This window comes from Triturus cristatus, chromosome 3_2 (genome assembly GCF_964204655.1).
Source record: "Triturus cristatus chromosome 3_2, aTriCri1.1, whole genome shotgun sequence".
Taxonomy (NCBI): Eukaryota; Metazoa; Chordata; class Amphibia; order Caudata; family Salamandridae; genus Triturus; species Triturus cristatus.
Window position 1 is genome coordinate 416224398 of NC_140584.1, and position 16467 is coordinate 416240864.

The 16467-nt window shown below is 51.4% G+C and overlaps 1 protein-coding gene across 10 annotated transcripts in view; it reads right to left on the reverse strand.

The window, feature by feature from the left end:
• ZMYM4 (zinc finger MYM-type containing 4) overlaps positions 1–16467 on the reverse strand; it is a 1418124-nt gene that overhangs the window by 90042 nt on the left and 1311615 nt on the right. For all 10 annotated transcript variants that reach the window (XM_085648002.1, XM_085647995.1, XM_085647996.1 and 7 more), the window contains one exon: positions 13023–13271. In XM_085648002.1, coding sequence (XP_085504128.1) covers positions 13023–13271 — 249 coding nt within the window. The remainder of the gene's footprint in view (positions 1–13022; positions 13272–16467) is intronic.

The window sequence follows — 16467 nt, forward strand, 5'->3', positions numbered from 1 at the left end:
CGGACCAGTTCATCCATTTCGCATTGCCCTGCGACTGTGGATGTGGGAACCTGGCGGCAAAGCTTTGGCATTTTGCGTTTTCGTGTGTGGCGAACAGGTCTATCTCTGGATGACCCCACTGTTGGAAGTACGGTTGGAGTACTGACGGATGTAGCTCCCACTCGTGCATCTGGTGGCTGTGTCTGCTGAGCAGATCCGCTATCTGGTTGTCCTTGCCGGGGAGGTGTTCCGCCATGAGGAATATGTTCCTCTGAATGGCCCACTTCCACATGCTCTGAGCCAGATGAGACAACTGTGGAGAGTGTGTTCCTCCCTGCTTCTGTATGTAGTACATGGCAGTCATGTTGTCCGTCCGGATCAACACGACTTTGTTGCACAAATGTACCTTGAATGCCTTCATTGCTAGGAAGATTGCCATCAGTTCTAGAAGGTTGATGTGCATCTTCTTTTGTTGTATTGTCCATAGTCCCTGCACTGTGTAATTGAGTACACGAGCTTCCCATCCCTGGAGAGACGCGTCCGCCGTCAGTATTATTTGTGGAACAGGCTCTTGGAACGGTCGGCCCTTGCAAAGGTTTTGTGGATTCCACCAATGCAGAGAGTTTATGCCCGACCGCTCACCAACACTAGGTCTTTCAACTGTCCTTGAGTCTGATTCCATGGACGTGCCAAGCACTCCTGAAGCGGGCGCATATGTAGTCTCGCGTGTGGGACTATGAAAATGCAGGAGGCCATCATGCCTATCAACTGCATGAACACTCGCGCAGGAAGGGAGTGTTGAGGTTTGAACTTTGAAAGCAGCATCTGCATGCTGTTGATCCTCACTAAATTTGGCTGAGCTGTGGCTGCCAGAGTATCTATGGTCGCACCTAGGTACTGTTGTACGTGTGCGGGTTGGAGATGTGATTTTGGGTAATTTAGTGAGAATCCCAGACTGTGAAGAAGGTGAATGGTGAGGGACATGTGGTTGGCACATTGCTGGGCTGACTTTGCCTGAACAAGCCAGTCGTCCAGGTAAGGGTAGACGTGAATGTGTTGTCTCCGTAGATGTGCAGCCACTGTAGCTTGGCACTTGGTGAAAACTCTGGGTGCTGTTGTCACACCGAAGGGGAGGACTTTGAATTGGTAGTGCTGCCCCTGAATAGTGAACCGGAGATATTTCCTGTGTGACGGGTGTATGGGGATGTGGAAGTACGCATCTTTGAGGTCTAGTGTGGCTAGGAAGTCTCCCTGTCTGAGCAGCGGGAGAACCTGCTGTAGGGTGAGCATATGGAAATGCTCTGAGAGAATGTAGTGGTTGAGGGGTCCCAGGTCTAGTATAGGTCTGAGTGACCCGTCCTTCTTTGGTATTAAGAAGTACAGAGAGTACACCCCTGTCCCTTGCTGGTGGACGGGAACGACCTCTATTGCACCTTTTTGCAGCATACTTAGCACTTCCTGCTGCAATAATGCTAAGTGCTCGGAGGACATAGGACGGTGCTTTGGCGGTATTGTGGGTGGAGTGGAGGTTAATTCGAGACAGTAACCGTGTTGGATAACATCCCTGACCCACCTGTCCGTGGTGATGGTATTCCACGTGGACAGGAACCGCTGGAGTCTCCCCCCGACAGGTGTTATGTGGTCGGGGGGAAGGGAGAGGGCGTCACTGTTTGTTCTTGGGTGAGGACCTGGTGTTGCCGTAACCGCGTCCTCTGCCCTTGGTGCTGGAGCCACGATATCCACCTCTGGTGTTTTTATCGTAGGTACTCTGTGTGCCCCCTTTATTGTATGTTTGCTGTGACCCCTGTCCTCTAGCCGCTCCCCTATTTCCGGGGCGACGAAAGGAGCCACTACGAAATGTCTGCGTTTGCAGAGCCCCCATTGACTTTGCAGTGTCTGTGTCCTTTTTGATCTTTTCTAGGGTGGTGTCAACTTCTGGTCCGAATAAGTAGTCGGGGTTGACAGGCTGATTGAGGATGTTATTTTGAACCTCAGGTTTGAATCCGGAGATTCTTAGCCAAGCGTGTCGTCGTAGCATGACACTGGTGTTTATTGCCCTCGCAGCTGTGTCGGCGGCATCCAGTGCACACTTAATGGATGCGTTTGTGAGAAGTTGTCCCTCTCTGATGAGGAGCTCCGCTGCCTCTTTGTACTCGTCTGGTAGATGTTGGAGTAGTGACTCCAACGTGTCATAGTGTGAGCGATTGTAGCGAGCCAGGAGCGCCTGTGTATTGGCAATGCGCCAGATGTTTGCTGCCTGGGCTGCAATCCTTTTGCCGGAGGTCTCCAGCACCTTGGACTCCTTGTCCGGGGGAGGAGCATCACCAGTTGTCTGCGAGTGCGCTCGTTTGCGAGCGTTAGCAACCACGATGGAGTCCAGAGGTAACTGGCCTCTAATGTACATAGGGTCCCCGGGCGCAGGCTTGTACTTTTTCTCGATCCTGGGGTTTATCACCCGTGCCCTGGTTGTTTCCTTGAAAATGTCCTTTGCTGGCTTGAGGACACCTTTTAACATGGGCAGAGTCTTGACAGTCCTCTCTGAGGAGGCGAAAGTGTCCACTAAGAAATCATCCTCAATTGTGTCCGAGTGGAGTTGCACTCCATGATTGGCTGCGGCACGTTCAATGAGGGCATTGAAGGCAGCAGTGTCCTCTGTGGGAGATGTTTTTGCGCCATAAAGCTGCGTGTCCTGGGTATCTGTAGTGGCACCCGGGTCTGCAGGGTCATCCCAAGCTTGATCTGGGTTCTGCTGCTCCTCAGGATCTATATCCCTGGGGTAGGTGGTGTCATCACCCATGTAATCCTCCATTGCGTCCGTGTCGGAGGGCGTCGGAGAAAAGGACTGAGGATCTGGATAGGAGGTGTGGAGGCGTTCATATAGAACTGGTTCCGATTCTGCTGGCAGTTTTTGCTTTAGAGGGATTCTGTAAGAGTCCAAAGCCTGGTCGGAAGTGACCTTCCGTTTTCGGAGCATGAGCCTGCCGGTGTCGGCGTCGATGAATTGGGACGGTGAAGGCCCAGTAGGAGAGTGTCCAGTAGATGGGGACCTTGTCTGGGTGACACGTGTTCGGATCTCGAATAGTTTTGGCGCTGTGGACGGTGGCAAACCAAAAGTGATGTTGGTTGGTGCCGAAGGTGCCTTTGGAGCCTTTTTCGGTTCGGTGCCCGACGTGGACTGGAGGGCTGCCTGTTCTCTGATACGTTGCAAGGACGCTGCAACTTGTCGCACCGAGAACGCCGAAGGTTCTTTGGTGCCGAGTGGTTCTGTAGAGGTAGGCGTGGACTTCTTCGGAGCCACAGGGTCATCGAGTCGAGGAGAGGTAGTAGCGGTCGACGGCGTCGATGACTGGACCGTAGTCGCTGCCTTCGAAGTGGATGCCGATGGAGCGGCCATTTTAACCTTGGTAGTCGGGGCCGATTGCTTCGGTGCCGGGGGCCGAGGTGCTTTGGTGGTACCGATGGCCTTCCTTTTTGGATCGGTGCAGACATCCGATGCAGCGAGTTCGGCGCCGAAATCCCTTTTGGTGCGTTCGGAGCCGATGGTTTTGGCTGGCGTCGAAGGAGTAGAGGTCTTCGAGCCGACCAGTGCCAGTTTCACTTTCGGTTTCTGTTGAACCGGTGCGACGATTGGTTTCGGTTTCGTTGAAGGGAAACCAGTCTTTTTCGGTAACAATGGCTCTCGCTGGATGTTCGAGGCCGGGCCAGAGGGCGGGGCCGAAGAACTGCAGGCCGTAGACTGACGCACTTTAATAGCCTCCGTTTGGACGGGTAGGCCCTGCTCTTCACCAGAGCTATCTTCTTCGGCCCGAAGGCCTCATCGTAGTCCCCTACCTCATCGTCGGCTTCTTCCCTGTGAAAAAGCTCTTCATCTGCGTCTTCCGATCGGGAATCGTGTTCGGAAGCGGGGCTGGAGTGTATGTTTTCCACGCTTTCAACATCTTCGTCCTCGGTGCTGAAGATGTTGGTCGGGGCCGGTGCCGATTGCTGCGCTTCTAATCTCGCTGCTAGTCGATTCCGGAGAGTCTTCTTGGATCGGAACCGGGCACAGGCCATACATTTCGATTGGTCGTGATCCGGAGAGAGGCATTTGTTGCACACCGGGTGGACGTCGATATGTGGATATTTGGCGTGGCAAACAGGACACCGTTTGAATGGGGTCCTCGATTCCATCGTCGATGTAAGGTCGATGGTCGGATTAAACGGATCCGAAAAAAGTTGATAAGGTTGCTAAACTAGCAAGTAAGCTGTCGATACCGAGCGGGAACAGTACCGACGAAAACTAAAGGCCTTTTGGCCTGAAACTAAATTTTCCTAACTTGAGTCAAGATAAGCACATCCGAACCCAATGGCGGAAAAAAACAATCTGAGGATGGAGAGGATGCCCATGCGCACTGTGGTCCAGGGGAGGAGTCACCTATCTCGGGATACTTCGAAGACTCTTCCAGGACAACAACGTGCAAACATCCGGACCCAACACTAGGCGGCGATCTATGCACAGATATGAATTCAGCAGCCCACATGCCTAGAACCATTAGTTAGTGATAGATTCCTTACCTTAGAATATCCCCAGGCGTCAGACTGGAAGCGGAAAGTTTTTCGTCAGCAGTACCCCTGCGCGACGGTAGGTGTTGTGTGGCTCCACGTACGTCGCTGGCGTCGTAGCCGCCGAAGTGACGTCGGAGCTACTTAGACGAGCCCACGCGCGCTGACGTCAGTTCTGTACATGAATTTTCCGCGCCAGGAACGCAGAGCCATGCCAGAGACCGACTATTGGTGCAATAGAACTAGGGCCCTGAAAGGGATGACCAGAACCCTAGAGAACAGTTCGCAGAACGGGGAGGATGGGCGGGCGGTAAGGAATCTATCACTAACTAAAGTCTCTTACAGATATATCGTTACACAAGTAAGTAACTTGTGCATCTGAAAGAGACACGTTAGTGATAGATTTCTTACCTTAGAATACATACCCAAGCAATACCAACCCCGGTGGTGGGTCTGCGAAGTGAGAATACACGAGAAAGTCACAGAGAACCGAATGGCCAAAGAAGCAGTCTCTCCAGACTTGACTGTCAAGGCAATAGTGTTTAGTGAAAGTATGCAGCGAGGCCCAAGTGGCTGCCTGACAGATGTCCTGCAGAGGGACACCGCGTCCCAATGCAGTAGTAGCTGCCGTCGCCCAGGTAGAATGTGCGCACAGCTTTACCGAAGGTCCCTTTTTAGCCAGAGAGTAACAGGCTTTAATGCAGAGGACAACCCAGCGGGAGATATTCCGCTTGTGCACAGCCCGGCCTTCCTTGGCGCCCACGTAGCCAACAAAGAGCTGGTCATCCACCCGGAACAGTTGTGTGCGGTTAAGGTAGAATGAAAGCGCACGTTTTGGGTCCAGACGGTGGAGCCTCTCTTCCTCTCTGGAAGGGTGCGGAGGCGGAAAGAAAGTGGGCAGAGTGACAGTTTGACCCAGATGAAAGGCAGTGACTACTTTTGGTAGAAAGGAGGGACGTAGCCGAAGCACAACTTAGTCCGGATGAACCGCCAGGAAAGGAGGGTTGCATGAAAGAGCCTGGAGTTCACTCACGCGCCTAGCGTAGGTGATAGCCACCAGGAAGACAGTTGTCAAAGTCAATAACCGTAAAGGACAGCTATGAAGAGGCTCAAAGGGAACACACATTAAGTATGTGAGAACCAGGTTCAAGTACCAGTGAGGCATCACAAAAGGAATAGGAGGGAAAATGTAAGTAATGCCTTTGAGAAATCTATGGACAACAGCCTGAAAGAGCAGAAAGGTAGCCCTTAACAGCACCCAGAGCAGAGCCCGGCTGGGCCAAAGAGAAGGAACAATAGGATCTCATACAGAAGGGCAGAAAGGGGAGTCCACAGCTTTTGCTGTGCACCATGCATAAATGTGTTCCTCCGGCAGGCGTTTACAGTTTAGGTGAGGGACGCCTGGCTGCCAGAATCACATTACAAACTTCAGGAGGCAAGTCAAATGGGATCAACTGTCGCCGCTCAATCTCCACGCAAGGAGGTGGAGGCTGGACAGGTTTGGGTGGAGGACAGTCCCCTGTTGCCGCGGAATAGGATCTTCACGAAGAGGTAGTTGGATCGGAGGATCCACACTCATACTGAGTAGCTCGGGATACCAAACTCTTCGAGCTCCGTCCGGTGCCACAAGAATAACTTGGGCCCGGACGCGTCATATTTTCTTCAGCACTCTGGGTAGAAGTGGCATAGGTGGAAAGGCGTACAACAGACCGCAACTCCACTCGTGACAAAAAGCGTCTCCGATCGAGTGCTGCCTTGGAAACTCCAACGTGCAGAACTGCTGACATTGCGCGTTCTGTTTGGTGACGAATAGATCTAACCAAAGTTCTCCCCATTGCTGAAAGAGACCTTGTGCCACCTCCGAGTTAAGACGTCATTTGTGACCTAGGATGCACTGGCAGCTGAGTTCGTCCGCCCGAGTGTGCACAGAACCTGCCAAATGTTGAACCACCAGTAGAATGCCCTGGCGGTCCAGCCACATCCAGAAGTGCAGGGCCTCCTGACATAGGGTCCACGACCCCACCCCGCCTCGCTAGGTGCAGTACCACATGGCGGTGGTGCTGCCGGAGAACCCCTGCACTACTGTCCTGGTGACCGAGGGAAGGAATGGTTTGAGTACAAGCAGGATCGCCGTAAGCTTCAACTGATTGATATGGAGCCCGGACTCCGCCTGAGACCAGAGGCCTTTGATCTGCGCCTCCCCCATATGGCTGTCCCATCCCCAGAGGGACACATCTGTTACCACTGTGTGCAACGGTTGGGGAAGGAAGAGGGATCTGCCGCTCATGGACGCGATGTTCGGGAAGATAAACCCGAAACCGCGCTGTGTCCAGAACTGCTCCGATGAAGAGGAGCTTCTGAGAGGGAACCAGATGCGACTTCGGCACGTGGATGGAGAACCCCAGCAAATGCAGAAGGTTGGCCGGAGTTTGGAGGTGTGAGACGACTGCTCGGGGCGAGCCTGCCGTAAACACCCAGTAGTCGAGATAGGGGAAGACAAACCCCTGAGATGCGCAGATGAGCTGCGACCACCACCATCACTTCTGTGAACACCTGAAGGGCGCTGGTAAGGCCAAAAGGGAGTACGGTGAACTGAAAGCGGGAGCATTTTGAGCTTTCTCTTCCGAAGGAAGTGACTTACCAGAGGCCTAAAAGAGGACGCAGGCCCTTGTACTTCTTTGGAACCAAGAAGTAGTGGAAATGACAACCACGACCTACCATTGGCGTCGGAACGCGCTGGACGCCCCCCTCTGACCAAGAGGGCAGGAACGTCCTGCTGGAGAAGCGCCAAGTGCAAGAAAGTGGGTTTCTGTTGCAGTAACCCCCCCTTTTTTGCCTAATAGCTGATGCACTTTTCCTTGTTGTGCCCTGGGCTCCTGCCAATCAGGTGCCCAGGGCCTGTGTTCCTTCTATAAAAACTGCCTTACAGCCAAAACCCAAATTGGCAAACCCTGGTCACATGTCAGCCCCTGGTAAATGGTACCCTAGGTACCCAGGGCCTTGTGACCAGGGAAGGCCTCTAAGGGCTGCAGCACTCATTGTGCCACCCTTAGAGGCCCTGTACCCTAACACACACACACTGCTCTGCAGGCTGAGTGTCTGGATACAAGACAAAACAGAGTCGACATGGCACACATCCCTGTGTGCCATGCCCGCAACCTACACTGCCCTGGCATACATCAGCCACCCCTCTAGCTGGGTGCCCTATGCCAGTGGTGTGGGCACAGAGGCAGGAGCCCTGTGCCCCTACAGTACCCAGGTCCATTCCTGGGTCCTGTAAGTGCAGTGCTGCCATCTAAGAGTATATGGTGCTGGGAGCTTGTCAAACACGAACTCCACAGCACCATAATGGCAGCACTGAAGACTGAGAAGTTTGGTATCAAACTGCTCAGCACATTAAATCCACACTGAAACCAGTGTGGGATTTAAGGTACCAAGCACCACAGAGGGCATCTTAGAGAGGCCCCCTGAAACCTAAACCTACAATCCACGTCTGTTCTGAGGCTGCCACACAGCAAACATGTTGCTGGACCACTGGGTTGGAGAGCCCCTGCTCTCCTGGGTCTGCAACAATGCACATCCTGGGCGAGGTGCTAAATGTCCTCCCCCAGGATGGGCAGGGGGAAGCTTCAAAGGCATGCCGCCTCTGTGAGCTTCCCCAGGCCACTGCAACCCCCCACTCTGGCGGGAAGCTTGGCCGGAAACCCCAAATAAGGACAGGGGATATGCCAGCCTGCCAACCCCACCCCTCAGGTGGGGGAGGCGAGGTGAAGCACATCTCCGGGCTCTCGCCATCTTGAAGAAGGGAAGCCCTGCCCAATCAGGACTAGGCTCCTGCCCCCCTCCCACAGGACAGAGGCAGGATAGGGGGTGTACCCACCCCAGGACAGGGACCCATTGGCCCCTGCCCTTCACCTACCTATAACGCCCCTAAATCTAGTATTTAGGGGCACCTGGAACCTTCCTTCCCCAGATTCCAGATTCCAAAACACAAAGAAGAGCAAAAAGAAAGAAGACCTGCCCTGCAGCTGCTAAGAAGAGGAAAACACCAACTGCTTTGGCCCCAGCCCTACCGGCCTGTCGACCCTCGAACCTGCTCCTGGCTCCAACCCGGCATCTCTTGTGGCCAGCAACCTCACAACCCCGTAGGACCTGGCTACCTTTTGGCTCTAAGCCCCTGGGACTCCCATGAGTAGAGGCTCTATTCAAAACCTACTTCTAATCCCTGGCAGCAGCCCGGAACCGCGAACCCAGCACACTGCACCAGCCAAGCCTGGCCGGTGCCGGAGTGAACAAAGACCACGAGGACGACCCCACGGCGACTGTGACCCCGAGTCCGGCACCCAAGGACCTCCCTCGACACTCCTGAAGAAGCCTGCAGCCTCAGAACAAGGTGCCCCCCCCCCACCGCGATCAACAGAGGGTAAGATTTCCCGACACCAAAAGGCACCCCTGCACGAGGCAACCCGCGGCCCCCTGTGCCCAATCCCGGGGTACCTACCTATCCTCCAACTACCCAACTTACCTCTCGAAGTGGTGGTGACACCTGAAGAATCCTCCTCTCCGAGCTGGCAGTCTTTTTCTAAACCGGAGATTTCCCATTGAAATCAATTGAGCGCCCGAAGGCTCAAAAGCACCCTGCACCCAGCCGCCCGAGTGACCCTGGTAGTGCAACCTCTACACCTACCTACTTCCCCACTTGACCTGAGTAAGTGACCAGGAGCCCAGCTCCCAAAGCCGCGTGGCTTGCTAGTCAGCAGTCACCAACCAAGGCCCCCCCTATCCCTCATAGGATAACATTGAGCCTAACTCTCTGCACCCGGTCGCCCTAGAGTCGCTGAGGGTGAACCAACTGTACCTACCTGACCCTGGGGGACCCCTGAGTCTATGCCCAGAACCTCAACTCTGCCAGTCGAGTACTTACCTTTAAACCGATAACTATTTTCTTCATAGGGTAACATGGACTGGCTTTTTCCTGAAATTTCTTCCAAGTGTGGACTTTTCAAATCTTAAAATATTCACCAAAAATCAGCCGAGTAACGAAAACGAAAATACTCACTTGCTCTTAGGTGAGCTCCCAGTGCTGGATCTTGGTGCCCAGCACTGACTCTGTAAAATACATACAACTGTACTTACCAGTAACCCAATTTTCTCCCATAGGAAATCATTGACCGTTTTGTCTGTGAAATTTATTCTAAGTGTCAATTTCTGCAATCTTTAAATATTCTTTAAAAATCGTAATATATCTGGAAACGTAATTACTTACCTGTTTTGGATAAAGGTCCCAGTACTGAGTCTAGGTACCCAGTACTGGATTACAAAAGTAACGAGAACATACTATACCTGTAACTTGAATTTTCTGCCGTAGGGAATCATTGACTGTTTTCTATGAAATATTTTCTAAGTGTCAACTTTTAAAATAGCAAAATATTGTCCAAAAATCATCGCAGTAATTAAGTCGACTTTTATCACTTGATTCCAAGTACTGACCCAGGACTGAATCTAGGATCCAGTCCTGGAATTCCAAAAGTAATCCTAAAAGTAATCTGTGGCAAATAACATGAAACTTCCATTGAACTCAATGCATTATTGTGTTTAAAATAGTGTTGCCTATTGCAACCACTTGTAACCGTTTACAAAAGTCAATTGCATATTGTAAAAGTATTTATATAAAGCATCTCATTCTGAGAAAGTAGATTTTAATTCCAATTGTTGGTTCTAAAATAAAAACAGCATATATGTTTTTATATATAAACCATTGGCCTAGAGCTCAGTTATTGAGTGTGTACAACAAATGCTTTACACTGTCCTCTGATACTGCCTTACTGCTCGACCAAGCTACCACTTTAGAGAGTAAGGTTATATCTAACTTTAGCCTCTGTGGACTGTGGACTCTGTACACCCTGTACCTATTTGGGAACAGTATATACAGAGTCACTTTCTCACACCAAGCGATTCCCCAACCGGCGGTGGTACGGAGGGGGCACGGCCAGAGGGGCAGTCCGGAATGGGAGGGAGTAGCCGCTTTGGACTATCCGCAAAACCCAACTGTCCGAAGTGATGTTGCGCCAGTGGGGGAGGCAATGGCAAATCGTGCCGCCCACGTGTGTTTGGTGGGCCCGTAAACCCCCGAGTAGGAAGGTTTGGAGGCCGTGGTGGCAAGGGCGGCAGCGGACTGACCCGGCCACTGGCCCTGTGACCCACCCCTGCAGGTCCCCTTTCAGCGGCTGCACCGAGAGTGCTGCTGCGCAGGCCTGCAGCTTTGAAAGGAACGTGTTTGGGCGCCTCGTCCCTGCCAGGAAAGGAACGAAAGGCAGACCCCGAGGGAGTGCGCGTGGCGGAAAGGCCCAAGGACTAGGCCATTGCCTGGGAGTCCTTAAAACGTTCCAACGTGCCATCCGGATTGTCACCAAAGAGGCGCTTGCCATCAAAGGACATGTCCAACAAAGCATTCTGGACATCCCCTAGGAAGCCAGTGGCTCTGAACCAGGCGGAACAGGGAAGCACCCCAGTTGTGCAAAGTGCCCTGCTGAGGGAGTCGTCGGTATCAAGGCCACCACGTACAGTAAACAGTGCCGCATCTCTCCCCTTGGTATAGCTTGGGAGAGTACCGTCCGAGCGTCCGTCGGACACTGAGGTAGCACGAGCCCCACTGTGTCCCACACAGAGTGGGAATAGCGGGCCAAAAGGCATGCAGTATGCACTGTCCGCAGTCCCGAAGTGGCAGAGGTAAAACCTTGCTCCCAGACCGCTAAACCTCCTGTTTTTTTTTTTTTTTAGTACCCTATCCGGAGTAGCGGAAGGGATTGCGCTGGGAGAAGAAGAGGTCTGGACAACCAGACTGTCTGGCGTCGGGTGTTATGCGAGGAAACTGGGATCGCCCGGGACCAGGCGATGCCGTTGTGCCACACTCCTATCCACAGGAATACCTGTGGGAGGCGTGGGCTAGGCGCCTAGAGGACGTCTCTAAGTGCGTCATTAAAGGACAGCAGCGGCTCCTTGGAGGAGGCTCCTGGCCGAATCACCTTAGTCAGGAGATTGGTCCTGAGAGACACCGTAGGGAGCTTGAGGTTAGGAGCCTCAGCCGCCATGCGCAACACCACAGAAAATGTACCATCCTGCTCTGTAGAAATCCAGATCGCTCAGATCCTCCACATTGGCATCCTAGTGTGGCACTTCCTCACACTGAGCTGCAAGAGGGTCCCTAGACCCCTCCCAGGTGTGTCCTAGGCCAGAGCCAACGGTGTGTCCGAGGCCATCGGCGGGTCCGAGGCCAGAAGCCAACGGCGGGTCCGAGGTCGGAGCCAACAGTGCCCCAGGGTATCTTGCCGGCGTTGCCGGGTCCAAAGGCAGCGGCACGGGGGCAGAACCACCCAACGGTTCCACGGGGCCCGAAGGGGCAAATAAATGGCCCATGGCCGATAGAAACACTTGTATTCCTTCCGGAGTCGCGTACGGCCCTGGGGAAGGGCTGCAGGCAACAACGGATGCTCCATCGGAGCTGCGGGGAAGTGACCACCTGCCCCCTCCACCTAGTCCCGCGACCGGTAAGGGGTAGGCAAAGAGCGACGCTGTGTCTTCGACCTGGTATGGCGCTTCGACTTACCTGACCCCGATAACAAACGATGGTGTAGATTCCTCGACCGCCCACGGGCGCTGGACCTTGAGTGGCCTCAAAGAACAGTCGGGAACGCTCCCACAAGTCTTTGGCGCCATGGCTCAACAACTGGGGCACGTCCCGGGGTGATGGACGTGCCCTAAGCAGAAGAGACACACGATGTTACGATGGCGGTCCCAACAGGACTGAGACCCGGTCGTCCCTACTGCACCAGAAGTCGAGTACTCGACAAACAAGTCTAGGAGTACCGCTCTCTCTCGGATCTGCGCTTGCTGGCGCGGAAAAAGAAAGAACTTACGTCAGCGCGCGTGGGCGCGTCTAACTAGCTCAGATGACGTCACCATGGCGGCTACGACGCAAGCGACGTACGTGGAGGCACACGATGAGCCTACCGACGCGCAGGGGTACTGCTGACGAAAAACTTTCAGGATCCAGTCTGACGCCAGGGGATATTCTAAGGTAAGCAATCTATCACTAAAGTGTCTTTCAGATGCATTAAAATTACTGAAGACTGTACCGGAGTGCTTTTATGTTTTATGTAATACAATCATTAATGCATGCATTAAAAAACTAGCCCACAAAGAATAATCCAATGTGTTACAAATGTCTGCTTTTTAAGGGTTGGGTAGCCAGTATCCTTTCTAACGTCTTTGACTATAATTTACTACTAAAATGTAAAATGGGAAAAATCAGTAGACAGCCACCATAATACCAGTCTGTTAATGCAGATTTTGGCTGTTCACATTGTGAAGGAGTGTAAATCCCACAAAGCCGAATTGCTAGAAATTACAAGTTCCCAGAATGTTAGCAATTTCATTGTTTATCGTACATACTAAACTAAAAATAAAATACATACATGTTATCATAGACAGAGAAAACGCACCTGAGTCTACATCCAGCTTGTGATACGGTGAAGCAAACCTCAGATAGGTGGTCTTGGTGTTGTATTTTAGAGTTCTGGTACGTCTCATGACATACGCAAAGGAGAGTTTCTGGTGATCGCTCACACTCTTAAGCTGGAAGTACTTTGTAGTGAAGAAAAGAAGTGTGTTCAGGAGGACTATGGGAGAATAGGCACCTAGCTGTTTGCATTCCCACAAGTGTTCCTCTTCAATCCTTGAAAACATAAAACCTATTCGAGTAAGAAAGAAAGATGTTAACAGAACAAAACCTTAAAAAAAACCCCCAAAAGAACAAAAAAAAAAAAACCATGATCATAGCACCGGGTTATTTTATGAACACAACCTAGCCAACTTGATGGCTTGGTAATGTTACGACATTTATTTCAATATTCTGAAATACTGCCTTACCTTCATAGCAGATTAGGATCTGTCTGCATAGCTGCTACGTGTATGAAACCTTTTTTCAAGATAATCATTTAAAACTTTTGCAAATGAAGCAAACAGTAAGGGTTGTCTTGCATGCATGGGGGAGCAAGGACCAAGAATGCAGAAACTCTTGTTACCAGCCTATTGTTATTGTTATTGTTATTGTTATAGTGGGTTTGTATAGCGCCTGGGTCACCTGCAGGTCTCAGGGCGCTTTGACCACAGAACATAACATCCGGGATATCGAAAAGGGGGAGTACTTAGGCTGAGCTGAGTGCTGTTCTGAACAAATTTGTCTTCAAGGCTTTCCTGAAACGGAGTAGATTTCCCTCCTTTCGGAGTGTCTCAGGCAGGGCGTTCCAGAGGTTCGGTAGTAAAACCGAAAAGGATCTCCCTCCCATTGTGGACAGTTTAAAACGAGGACATACAAGGAGATTGGCATCAGCGGACCTGAGATTTCTTTCCGGCCTATATATCTCGATCCGCTCCTTGATATAGGTCGGGGCCTTCCCATAGATGGCTTTGTGGGCTATACAAAGGCTTTTAAAAACGGACCTCTGTCCAATTGGCAGCCAATGTAGACTTTTTAGTAGTGGAGAGGCGTGCGTTCTCCGCGGAAGGTTAAAGATAAGTCTTGCGGCGTCATTTAGGACTACCTGAAGTCTGTTTGTCAGCATTTTTGGCAGGCCCAAGTAGAGCGCATTGCCATAGTCAAGTCTAGATACTATGGTGGCTGAGACCACAGTGCGTAGCATCGATTGGGAGAGGAGAGGGACTAATTTGCGCAACTGTCTTAGAAGACCTGTACAGGTGCCAACCACGGTAGAAACCTGGTTGGTCATTGAGAGGGCACTGTCCAATTTAATACCCAGACTTTTTACCGTGGCTGCTGGCTGTGGAGTTGGGCCCAGCTCCTGGGGCCAGTACACATCACTCCAGGAGGAGCACTTGGATGGTACTACCAGCACCTCTGTCTTTTCGGGGTTAATTTTAAGCTGGTTGGTGGACATCCAGTTGACCGTGTATCTAAGAATGTCCTGAGCGTGGGACTGGGCTTGTGCTGTGTCACCTATGCCCAGCAGCAACTGTGTGTCGTCGGCATAGTTGAACACCCGGCAGCCCATCCCCGCTAGTGTATGAATCAGGGGCTGTAGATATATGTTGAACAGGAGTGGGGATAGAGCTGAACCCTGGGGGACGCCGCAAGTCAGACTTCCCACTCCTGATACATTATCTCCCATCTGGATTCTCTGGGTTCTCCCAGATAGAAATGATTCCAGCCACCGAAGGGCTAAGTCCTGAATTCCAAACCCAGCTAGCCTATTCAACAGAATGGAATGGCTGACAGTATCGAACGCCGCTGATAGGTCTAACAAAATCAGGGCGCTCGGTCTTTTACTGTCAGCCATCCTTCTGAGATCGTCCAGCACCGAGAGCATGACCAACTCGGTGCTGTGATGTGCACGGAAGCCTGCCTGCCTCTCATGGAGTAGATGGTTAGACTCCAGATAGCTTGACATATATTTTAGTACATGTTGCTCAAGTACTTTAGACAGGAAGGGCAGCTGGGATATGGGTCGATAGTTTTTTAAGACATTGGGGTCTGCCCCCACCTTTTTCAGCAACGGTCTTACACGAGCTTCCTTGAAGCTAGTGGGGAGCCTGCCAGTGCTCAGCGATTTATTCAATGTAGTTAGGATATGGTCCTCTAGGATTGGACCTGCCAGGCAGAAAATACTTGGAGGGCATGGATCTGCTGGGGAGCCGGATTTTGTCTTTCTCATCAATGATTCGAGGGTTAGTGAATCTATGGGGGGAAATGATGATAGGCAGCTGGCTATTGTGATCTACTAACTCTCCCCTCCCTCCGAAAACATTGTGAGAATGTGATTTTACAGCACAACATTTTGGGATGTGAGAAAAGTCTATTTAGGTTTTTTAGCCAAAATGTTGTGCCTAATGTCATGACTAAAAGCTGTTTCTTTGTAGGAAGATGCATCCAGAGGAATGTTTGTATAGAGGGGGATACCCAAGTAGTTGCATTACAAATATAGGAAGCAGTGGTATGCCTAGGAGGCTGACCCCTCTAATGCTTTTGGATGTAGAGATACAAGATACCCTGATGAACAAGTAACTTACCTTTCTATAAAGCCTCTTCTGGTAATGACTATATAACCGTAGATTCCTCAGCACAGAATGCTCCCCAGGCGTCAAACATGTCTGTGTTGCAAGTGATATTGCGGTGCCTATATATGCGCCACCCCGCTGACATAAGTTTCTTTTGTGACTATTTCTGCACCAACACCGAGCCACATAAAAACCAACGCTGAACCAGTGTGCAGTGTTCTAGTGGGATCTTTTAGGTGAAGAGCCCAAATCATATGGCGGGAATGAAGAGAGGGTCGGTGAGGAAGAGAGGGTCGGTAAGGAATCTGGGGTTAGAGTCTCTACTGAAAGAACAAGTTACTTACCTTCGGTAATGATATATCTGTAAGAGACATAGATTAGTTATAGATTCCTTACCTTATAATTACCCCCAGGCGTCAGACTGGATCCAGAGAATTTTTCGTTAGCAGTACCCCTGCGCGTTGAAAGGTGGCGTTGGTTGGCTCCGCGTTAGTCGCTAGCATCGTGGTTGCCTGGATGGCGCTGCGGTAGCTACTTAGACACCGCCCTGCCACGTTGACGTCAGTTCTTTTACATGACATTCCATGCCAGAAGCGCATAGCCATGCAAGATACTGACCACTGGTAAACAAAACTAGGGCCCTGAAAGTGATTCCCTGACCCTAGAAGTCAGTTCGCAGAACAGGGACGATGGGTGGGGTGGTAAGGAATCTAAAACTTATCTATGTCTCTTACAGATATATCGTTACCGAAGATAAGTAACTTGTTCATCTGAAAGAGACAATTAGTTATAGATTCCTTACCTTAGAGTAGATATCCCAGCAATACCAACCCTGGAGGTGGGTCTGCGAACCAAGTTTACACCAGAAAGTCC